We start from the raw sequence: 10,871 nt of genomic DNA, 5'->3' as shown, positions 1-10,871 counted from the left end.
ATTTAACTTGAACTTGGGCAGCAAGAAGTTTAAACCGCGTGACATAAGCCGGCATCTTCACATTGAACATGGCGGTTTGGCTCTATTTTACTTGGTCGCCAAGTTCTCCAATTTCCGTGATCAATTCTGGAACATTCTAGAATATGGTGGGGAAGTCGACGGCTTCAGTGCCTTTATGTCGGCGGCTTCATCAAGTTTGATGCACTTTTTACTGTTTTTGCTCCTGTTTAATACATAACTTCAACAAACTATTAAAAATACATTTTTTTCTCGTTTTTACCCATTTTAGTGTGTTTAAGTATTAAAATGGTTTGAAAATACCAAGATAACTCCTCAAAATGTTATCAAAATTTTGTATAATTTAGGAGTTACCACTATGTAAGCATGTTGTAGCAGTTCTCTATAACATGATTGAGAATTCAATTGAGGTTGGTCATGTTGAGAAATGGGTGCACCCCGTTTATAAGTTGGAAACTTGGAAACAAGCATATGCTTTTACCATTAAACCTGTCAATGGGAGGGATTTGTGGGCTGTCATCAGTCACTGCTAAACTGTTACTACCAAAGAAAATTAAGACTGCTGGTAGGCCTAAGAAGAGTAGGAGGAAATCAATGGGTGAGAAGGATGAGGTTAATAACAATGGAAAATTGTCAAGAAAGGGGAAGACTGTCAAGTGTGGTAATTGTAGTACACTTGGAAACAACAAAAGGGGATGTGGACCTGAAGTCAGTGGAGGTAAAAAGAAGATGTCAAATGAAGCTTCAACAAGTGCAAGCAACAAGAAAGGGAAACAACCTGCTATGTAATTTGGTGGTGTCTTTGTTATTTTATGTATTTCTTATAAACTTTATGTAATTTGGTGGTGTCTTTTGAACATGTAGTTTGTATTTTGAACTTTATATAATGTTGGTTAATCTAGTTTATGTAGGTGTTGTGAACTTGATGTAATGTTTGTCCATTTCAAATGAATCTTATGTTTTTTAAGGATCCACATCTTATGTTTTTACCATTTCATTATGTATCACATTTACAATTAGGTAAAATGCCAAAACAAATTCATTGCATGTATCACATTAACAATCAAGTAAACTAAATTGAACATTTCATTCATTTGCAAAATTGCCAAAACATCATTAGAAAACAACCAAACCACAAGATGCTTCTATCTTAACATCACTAGAATACAAACATAAACTACAACCAAAACAACCAAACCAAACTAATTTAGTACAACGTAAAAAGCAAAAAAAATCCAACTAAACATTAACATCAATTTCAATCTTCTCACTTTCTTCTCCCGACTATTTATATTCATCAGCAAGCCTGGAATAACATCCATGGCCCTTGCACCCATTGACGGATCTAGCCACATGAAAAACCCACATGCAGACGACATCTGAAAGAAACAAAATTAATAAAGAATATAATTTCAAAATTAGATATAACCAAAATAACATCAGTATATGTTCATGATTTACCTTATTAGGGCATGAGTAAAATCGACGACCTGGGTTTCTGTCAGTCCACGAAGTTTGAATTAAAGCAAGCCTACCACATACACAATTCACCATTTTGAATTTACGTGATTTTAAAACCCCTAAACTGATCGAATTCGTTGATTTAGGGTTTTTACGTGAGGGAGATTAGATGAAAGAAAGAGAATGGACCTGTGGGAAAGAAAACAGATAAGGGATTAAATAGACAAAAGTGTCAGGAAAATGTAATACGGCCACTTAACGTATGATTTAGATGGCCGTATGTGGTAGGGACTAAATCAGCACGATTTGCAAACCATGGGGATGAAACCCATCAAAAAAAATGCAGGGACTAAACCATCATTTAGATACAAATCAGAGGGACTATTTCAGCAATTTTGCAAAAAAAAAAAATATAATATATTTAGATCTGAGATGAGACCAGAGATAAATGAATTGAAGTTTATGAAAAGAGGCTTTTATAGTACAAGTCTTTAAGCGTGATGTACATGTTTCATGATTAATAAAACTTTGAAATCAGATCTTAAGCTTGAAAATCTGGGTTCTTTCCTTCAACATTGATTTGCTTGAAATTCATACAGTAAGTTTTACTTATCATTTCCTTCGTGCACTGCCGTAAGCCGCCAGACACAGGTCACATACCATATCTCTTGATTTTATTCAAAATCACAATCCACTGATCTTATTTATTTTTATATGCCAAAAAGTGAGCTTGAAATCGTTTGAAACAATCTGTTTGTTCGTTGCTCCAATTGATAATAGATTCAGACCCAGAATCATTCGTTTGATCTCTATGGATCTTTAAAATAGATTGAATTCGTTCATAAATTCTCAGATATGATTGAAAAAGAAAATTTCACATTATATGATTTATAATTCGATTTTTGAGTATTTGTTGATGTTATTGCTCGAGTTCGATTTAATTAACTCGGCTTATCATCATAAAGAACATATCTGAAAGTTTTTTGTGCTCGATTTAAACCCTAGATCTAGAAACAAAATTTTATTTATGTTCTTGAAAAAAAAATGTATTTATGATTATTGTGTTCTTACTTTGCTGATTTGAAACAGTAATGGAAAACCTCCGTTCCATCTACAGAGATTCAAAGAGCTTACCTGGCTTGTCTTGAAGCAATACCAAACCCAGACCACCTCACAATTGCCCTAATTAATTTGATTAAAGGATCACCAACACTCGATATTCAACATAAATACTTTAATTTTTTACGGCAAAAGTGAAAATATATTAATTTTTAAACCATACAAAGGCTGGACATACCCAAACCCAAAATAAACAACAACATACAAGGCCAAAAGCCCAAAGCCCATAGAATCACACTTCAAATTCCACATTCTTGCAACCTTCAACACAAACATTCGATTTTTTAACTTTTTTGAATATATTCCTGAATCACCCTGCACAGATCATTTGCCAACCTTTTCTTTTGAGTAAAAATCCTGCAATTCCTTTCATGCCAAATGAAGTAAACACAGGCTGCAATTACAATGCGATTAACAATACACCAAATAGTATTCGTATAAGGGTATTGAGCCATTCCACGTATAATCCCAGGCAAGTGATTAGGGAGCCCTCTAAATACTAATTTGCTCTTCAAATTTTCCCAAACAACAATAGTGTACCCACACTCAAAGAACAAGTGTCTAACAGAGTCAATATCTTTACCACACAATGAGCAGTTAAGCACCTTATTAGGCATCCAAGCTTGCATTCTGTCTTGAGTATTCAGTCTCTGTTAAGGAAAGCAAGCTATAAAACGAAAGCATGCTTAGGATCAAAAAATTTAAACCAAATAACATGATGCCAATTCACTTTATCTCTGTTTATCCTGAAATCATTCCAGACTTGATGAGTAGAAAAAACCACCTTTTTGCCTTCATTAGATATCCACATCAACTCTTCACTACCATTCCTTATATCAAGACTAACATGTGGTTTAACTTTATCTCTTAAAGTTAACAGGAACTTCCAACCCCAGCTATCATTAAAACCGGGATGAACATCCCAAAAACACCTTCCATTAAGCTTAACCACATTGACCCATTTTCCCCAAAGAGATTATTTTTGAGTCAAGATTCTCCATATCTGTTTTACCAGCAAAGTTTCATTCCACTCTTTTAAAGATTTTAAGCCTAAACCACCTTGGTCTTTTGGAGAACAAACATATTTCCATGCCACTTTTGCTTTATCCTTTGAACTCACAGATTGGCACCATAGAAGAGGCCTCAAACGTGATTTGAAAATGGGAGATACACAACGCACAACCACAATTGAAGATAAATCGGTATCACAACTCACTTTTCAAGAGCCTGATGCTTTGTACATAGCCCGTGCACGCCAACTTGAAAACCTTGATGAGCTTCGAGAAGCTGCGTTACTTATTATTCAAATGGCTCATCATCAACGGTATCCAAATACCACTTGAAAACCGATCACACACCCCAGTTTGGATGAACATGAAGATTCTGATCCCGAGAAACGGTGAAAATGTTAGCGAAGTTGTACGTTAGTGTAGGGACTTAAACGGTAACTTGAGGTAGGTAGTATGAGAGGACTATAAATACCACACCCTAATATAATTATTAGGTTAGTATCCCAGGAATTACATAGCCACAAAGCATTCAACGTGTTCAAGGAAACCGTGGATTAGTAATTGCAAGTTTATCTTTATTAATATAATCTTGGCTATTCGACTGTGTGTCGTTATTGTTATTATGATTGTGATTGTGATTGTGTCATGATCTGATAGATGCATTTGCATTGTTTGGCCAACAGATATAGTATACACAACACATGCTTGTTCTCATACTGGTTTCTCGTCTATGTAAAACACCTTCCCGGACAAAATAGTTGTGTAACAACATTTTATCTCAATATGCTTTTTAGAGGAGGCAATTATGATCTATGACCCATAAAATTATTAATGGTTTGATTCAGGTTATGTCATCATTTGAACAGGTCAAATGTGTATTATATAGAACAAAGTTAATTATAGTTATTATTGTGAGATTACGTATTACTATTGTTAGTTAGTTAGTTATACTTCTCAGTAAAAGGTTAGGTGTAAAATCAGCTGGTTGAATGTATATCAATGTGTAGTAATAAGTTATATGTCATCATACTTAACACACATTTAATACCGGGAGACGGCATGAATACTTGCGGCGTGCCGTTTGGCGTGGTCTTATGAGTCAACTTACAAATTTTGTTGAATACTTAGAAGTAAACTGATGTGTACGGATACGTACATAAGAGGGGCCCTGCTTGCTTGCTTGCTTGTGTTTGCTGTAAGTTGCATCTTTTATACACCGCATGACATGGCAATTTGAACTATCAATTGTAAGTTCCGATAGGTACATTTGCATTGTTTGACCAACAGATAAAGTATACACAACGCGTGCTTGGTCTCATATTGGTTGACAGACAGAATAGTTGTCTAACAAGGTTAATTCTCAAAATTCTTTTTAGAGGAGGCAATTTGATTTGTGACCCATAATCTTATTAATGGTTTTATTCGGGAGTCAAACATCAAAGACGTGAGGAAAGACTTATCAGTGCCAAATAAAACAAGCACGAAGACGGCATGAAGACGTGCCGTTTGGCATGGTCTTACAAGTCAACTTACAATTTTGAATAAAAATACTTGGAAGTAAAGTGATGGGTACAGATATGTACATGAGAGGGGCCCTCCTTTCTTGTTTTTGACCCTGAAAGTCAACAATGTGAAAGCCGGCTCCATTTTGTCATTTTTTTATATTGGTTACATACTACATACTATAATTAGAAGATCTGTTCTTTATATTAGGCTACCAGTTAACAAAATCTTTAGTGTGTTCTCATGTAACGAGAAAACACATAAAGAATTTTTTATAAAGAATTAAAAAAAAAAAAAAAAAATTTGCGTTTCATATGATGAAGGCCTTAAAGGGAAGTTTGAAACTTAAACCTTCACCATGGAAAAGAATCTTGAATAAAATTGGAAATGTTTTTTTATGTCATGTATGCAACCTACCATTGATAAACTATATGGTGCATCCTTTTTGGGCTAACAAGTATTGCCCGTTTCATGAATGTGATGGGACTCCCAAGTGTAATAGTTGTGGACGAATCGAGGTTAGTTTTTTACGAATCGTTTAGTAGTCTTCTATTTTCAATACGATGTGAGTATTGCACGTTTCTTGCCATTTTCAGTCAAGGAAAAAAAGATATGTTCCTCTTAAAGATGGTCGAAAAGTCTGCCTTGAATGTCTTGATTCTGCAGTCATGGATACTAACGAATGTCTACCCCTTTATGTTGATGTACAATGCTTTTATGAAGGTTTGGATATGAAAGTACAACAAAATATTCACGTGCTTTTGGTTGAGAAGCAAACAATTAATAAGGCCATGTACGGAGAACCAAATGTAAGAAAAATATACGTACGAAGTTTAAAAATAAATAAATAAACAGTTCAATTCTTTAACTTTTTTTTTTATCAGGGCCATAACCATGGGTCAGAGATCAGAGGATGCTGTCTTTATCAGGAACTAGTTATCCAGAGAGTACGGTTTTCTTAAGTTAAATAATTCTTTTTTGGTGAATTTACGAATAATGCTATTAGCTTTGTTGCTTGTTATTATGATGACAGGTTGTAAGGCAACTAAAATTTGTAGAAAACTGGCTCCCGGACATCTTAATAGAGCCATATAAAGTGCTCACTCGCGGTGAGGTTAAAGCCATTCTAATATTATATGGCCTTCCATGGTACGTATATAGTCCATAGCTGAGGTAGTAAATTGGGTGGGTCTTGGGTTGGGTAACAAGATAAAAAGTTGGTATTTCAGTAGTACCAGCCGGGTTGACACAAAGCGGAGTTTATATAACTTCTTGAAAATTTTACATAAATAATTTTTCTGTTACTTATTGTTCATAGAATAAATAATTTTGAAAGAAAAATGTGATTTTCTAGCGTTGTATACATCTCAAAAATACATTTTTTTGACTTATAACCCCTTTTGGCCCTTTTCATTTTAGCTAGTCATTAAATATAAGTATATAACCCATTTGGCCCATTAGAAATGAAACCTGACCCAATTCAAATAGTTTATAAGTATATGGGTTAAAATTGTCACCTCTCATTAACATTATGCTACCATGGAAAGAAAGTGAAGATTCTTTATTAACCTAAATGGAATGACATGTAATGCTGCACAAACATATTCAAAACATTTTGAAGAACCAAGCGTGTTAACAGACCTGCTTAAGTATTGTTTTCAGCAACTATTTCGGATTAATCTAATCTTTGATTACTAATCACCATGCTGCATATATACAGTTTGCTTACTGGATCAGTTTTAGCTCACGAAATGATGCATGTGTGGTTGTGGCTTAATGGTATGGCCATCACTTTTGTTCATAGGAATTTCTGTTACCTAACAAAGTTTTATCATTTAAATTGATAATTTACTTGCAAATTACATTATTTTTTGTATGCATATCTAATGTTTCTATCATTTTTCTATGATTTTTTCTTCCTTGAAGGCTACCGAAATCTTGATAAATATGTTGAAGAAGGAATCTATCAAGTGTTAGCTCACATGTGGTTAATATCCCAAATTGATTCCACATGGGGTCATGCTACATCTACATCATCAACGCAATGTAAAAGGTCTCCATTTGAGAAGAAGCTTGCAAAGTGCTTTAAATATCAGATTGAATATGATACGTCCAAAATATATGGAGATGGTTTTAGAGCTGCCAATAAGGCTGTGCTTGAACATGGGCTTCAAAACACCTTACACCATATACGTTTGACAGGGAACTTTCCTAATTAACAGTTTGCCTCCAATGTGTAACCTAGTTAGTTCTAAAGATTTGGGCATTTGCGAACGAATATATATAACTTATAGAACTTATTCTTATATATACGTAAAATTTAGTATACAAAAGGCCTCCTTTTAACTTATTGAATAGAAACCTTAATATTGACAGGATAACCCTGCTCTTTACGATAAAAAGAAAGAATCCGACATTTTTTACTTCATTCGTCATCAAATGTGATGGTTTTACAAGGATTTACAATGGTCTCTAAATCAGTAAGAATTTTAACTAATGAAGAAACCACTTCATCTATGCTCGGTCTGTGTCCCGGATCATGTTTCACACACATCAGACTTAACTTCACCACTTGAACAACATACTCCATGAACCCGTTTTCGTCATTTTCCAAACCAACCATGAATCTAATTTCACTTTCTGCATCTTCTCCCTCCATAATTCGTGCCATTTCGGTTAAAAGAAATTCTTCATTACATCCATTTCTTAAAACGGCATCCTTTCCCGTTATAAGTTCAAGCATTACGACTCCAAACGAAAAAACATCAACTTTCGAAGTAATGCAACCACTTCCAACATACTCAGGAGCCATATACCCTCTAGTACCCACAACTTTTAAACTGAGGGTATTATCGTCATTTCCATCATCCCTCGTTCTTGAAAGACCAAAACTTGAAATCTTGGCTTTGAGGTTTTCATCAAGAAGTATGTTGCTACTATTAATGTTGTTATGAACATACCCTGGCTTTGTGAAATTATGAAGGTAATGAAGTCCAGTTGCAACATCCATTGCAATCTCTACCCGTTTACAAAGATTGTAACTTTTTTGTAATCTTTGACTTCTAATCCAATCTTTAAGCGAACCCATTTTCATATACTCGAAAACAAGGTACCATGAATCTTGATGCTTGCAAAATCCAAATAACTTGACCAAATTGATATGATTTATCTTGCTCAACATGTTTACTTGTTTGCATACACCAATACACATCTTTTAACAACTAAAGTCTCTGTCCCAAACACCCCATAATACACTGAACCCTTTACCCTACGCTTACTAGCAAAGTTTTCGGTACCTATTTGTAGCTCCTTAAAGCTGAAAACTTTGATAGTTTTTTCAAAACTTGCGATTTGCACATGAAGATCCTCCGGCAAATTCTCATCCTCTTTCGTTCTTTTATTCTGTTTTCTCCACATGTAAAGTACCCCTAATACAGTAACTAGAACGAACGAAAATAGTAGAAAAGAACACACTGCAAAAATTCTAAGTTTTAACGTCTTTTTGTCGTTCGATCTCTTTGCAGAAGTGTAAACCGGGACTGCTTCTGGTTTAAAAACTTGTACAATAGTCTCAGAAATCGACGGTTTTGTTGGTAAGGGAATCAATAGTGTAGTGAAAGGGTACAGAGAACTATTTTCAAACAGCTTATTTGCTTCTAGCAAACTTTTTACAGTTACATTAAACTTTCGAGCGGTTAAATAAAAAGTATCTCCAGAATTTATAGGATAAGTAAGTAAAAACTTTGTGCCATTCAAGATCTGTTTTTTAGTAGGACAAGCGCAACGTAAAGGGACTTTGAGCTCAAACCCAACCTCCAAATCGAATTCACCATAACGATTTGCACGTTCCAAAGAACCACACGTCGCAAGACCTTGGAAAGTGTTATTTCCTATGTTAAAATATGTGTCTAATTGTGAGTTGATAAGGAAGTTAGTGTAGGCTTGGTAATAGTTACTAGAACAAGAACAGTTTACAGGAACAATGAGTTCTTTGTTATGTGGAAAAACAGTTGTTTTCGTTGCGTTGTTGATTCGGGCTAGTTGAGATGGGTTCGATGACATCAGGGCTGCGATGGTTGGGACCGAGTTGTAAGGTGGTTGCGATTTGAAAATGAGAAAAGAAGTGCAAGAAGATTGTTGTTTGTGATTGCAAGTGTAGAGTGATTTGTTTGTGCAGTTAAAGATTTGATCATTTGCTAAGTATTGTTGTTGGGATTTAATGCATGAAGACTCAAAAGCAATGAACATGAAGAACTTGAGCAAAATGCATTTCATGTTTAGCATTTTTTTTTTTTTTTGTTGTTGATGAAGAATATGGAATGAAATAATGGGATGTGGTGGGCTTTAAGAATGCTTATGAGTGTTTTGGATTATAAAATTTAGAAATGGTGATGTGATGGGTGTAATATATATATATATATATATATATATATATATATATATATATATATATAAACTAATCCATGGCTAAGCTTAAAAAGAGTACAAACTAGATAAGCAAATATGGACCACAAATGATCGTTCATCATATAGTGATGAATGATAATTTATCATTCATTAGACGACGATGAATGATTAATTTATCGATAATCACTACATGATGAATGATTATTTGTGGTCCACATTTGCTTATCCAGTTTGTACTTCAAAATTTGCTTAATCATGGATCTGTCCAATATATATATATATATATATATATATATATATATATATATATATATATATATATATAAAATACCTAAAAGTTTAAATGAGAACAAAAAAAAATAATAACTGTGAGAATTTTAAATTACAAGGATTTTAACATATCAGTAGATTAAATCACATATAAACTTTGATTAAAAAATAAGATTGAAAAAAATAGTTTTAAAAATTTATATTTAATTATATAATCAAATATATAATTTATCGTTCTAATGTGCACATAAGTTTGTTTGTCAATTATATGAGCATTAAATAATATTTTTATTATTTTTGTTGCATATTAAATACATAAAAATCATGTAAACATGCATTTACTTTCTCTTTTATTTTTATCATAATTTGAAATATTTTTTGACAAGAGTTTAAAAGTTTATATTTTTTTTAACAGCAGTACGGGATCATCCAGGGAGACTTAATTAGTCACGCGTTCATCTTCCCGCAATTGCATAACCAGCCCCAACTGCTGCCCGAGATGAGACCCGGCCCAATCCGAGGGCATGGCGGTAAAACCCCTCTCCCCCACTGCCCCCGCAACGCGATGTGCGAAATGCACCCTTAGGTGAAATTCAAAGGTAAAGGGGCAACATTGTGTGCAATGCTACACCCCATGGGAGTCGAACTCCTGACCTCTCGCTAAGAGAGGCAGACCACTACCACATGAGTTACAACACAATGTTTTTAAAAGTTTATGTTGTACCAATAATGTACGCTTTTCAAAAATTCGTTTAAAAAGCAAAGTAAAAACACGAAAACGATATCCATAGCTTTAAGAGTTATGGTAAAACGTTAATTGCTAAGTAAATATTTCCAATATAATATTATATATTTTAATAAATAAAATGATCTCGTGAAAAGTATGTTATAATATGAAAATTTTATATTTCATAATAAATGCTTAACGTAGTCCTTACGACTACGTTTATTATTCTGAATAAAAATATTACCACCCTTTTCATTGCTTTATTAAGAAGTTCCACATATTTGTATTTTTGATGTATATAAAATACTGATGAAATAACAAAAATAAATAATAACTTTTAGAACAGTGATCTCTCA

At 33.8% G+C, this 10,871-nt stretch overlaps 1 protein-coding gene, 2 long non-coding RNA genes and 1 pseudogene across 3 annotated transcripts; 2 read left to right on the top strand and 2 right to left on the bottom strand.

Annotated features, from left to right (window-relative positions):
• Window positions 1-1,168: 1,168 nt before the first annotated feature.
• On the bottom strand, window positions 1,169-2,721 carry LOC139894653 (uncharacterized). Its single transcript, XR_011775158.1, has 3 exons — window positions 2,614-2,721; window positions 1,480-1,668; window positions 1,169-1,397 (listed from the first exon to the last, which is right to left on the bottom strand). It is a non-coding gene; the product is annotated as an uncharacterized lncRNA (long non-coding RNA).
• Window positions 1,943-5,381, top strand: LOC139894655 (uncharacterized). The gene is made up of 2 exons (XR_011775159.1): window positions 1,943-2,130; window positions 2,569-5,381. It is a non-coding gene; the product is annotated as an uncharacterized lncRNA (long non-coding RNA).
• A 10-nt stretch (window positions 5,382-5,391) lies between these two features.
• On the top strand, window positions 5,392-7,461 carry LOC139894652 (protein DA1-related 1-like). The gene is made up of 6 exons (XM_071878056.1): window positions 5,392-5,629; window positions 5,708-5,920; window positions 5,996-6,058; window positions 6,145-6,260; window positions 6,832-6,890; window positions 7,038-7,461. Exons 1-6 carry the CDS (start codon window positions 5,426-5,428, stop codon window positions 7,328-7,330), a joined length of 948 nt encoding a protein of 315 aa, XP_071734157.1. The 5' UTR covers window positions 5,392-5,425; the 3' UTR covers window positions 7,331-7,461.
• Window positions 7,451-9,396, bottom strand: LOC139894651 (lysM domain receptor-like kinase 4; annotated as a pseudogene).
• Between the last annotated feature and the right edge of the window lie 1,475 nt (window positions 9,397-10,871).

The sequence above is a fragment of the Rutidosis leptorrhynchoides genome, chromosome 2 (genome assembly GCF_046630445.1).
Source record: "Rutidosis leptorrhynchoides isolate AG116_Rl617_1_P2 chromosome 2, CSIRO_AGI_Rlap_v1, whole genome shotgun sequence".
NCBI classification, from domain to species: Eukaryota; Viridiplantae; Streptophyta; class Magnoliopsida; order Asterales; family Asteraceae; genus Rutidosis; species Rutidosis leptorrhynchoides.
The sequence above is the reverse complement of the archived record's forward strand: the minus strand, read 5'-3'. Positions and strand labels throughout refer to the sequence as shown.

Excerpts from the sequence above, each read along its gene's own strand:
- LOC139894652 (XM_071878056.1), top strand. The coding sequence starts at position 5,426 with ATGATGAAGGCCTTAAAGGGAAGTTTGAAACTTAAACCTTCACCATGG. Across the intron at positions 5,630-5,707 it reads ATAGTTGTGGACGAATCGAG|TCAAGGAAAAAAAGATATGT; the intron begins GTTAGTTTTTTA and ends TGCCATTTTCAG. Across the intron at positions 6,891-7,037 it reads TGTGTGGTTGTGGCTTAATG|GCTACCGAAATCTTGATAAA; the intron begins GTATGGCCATCA and ends TCTTCCTTGAAG.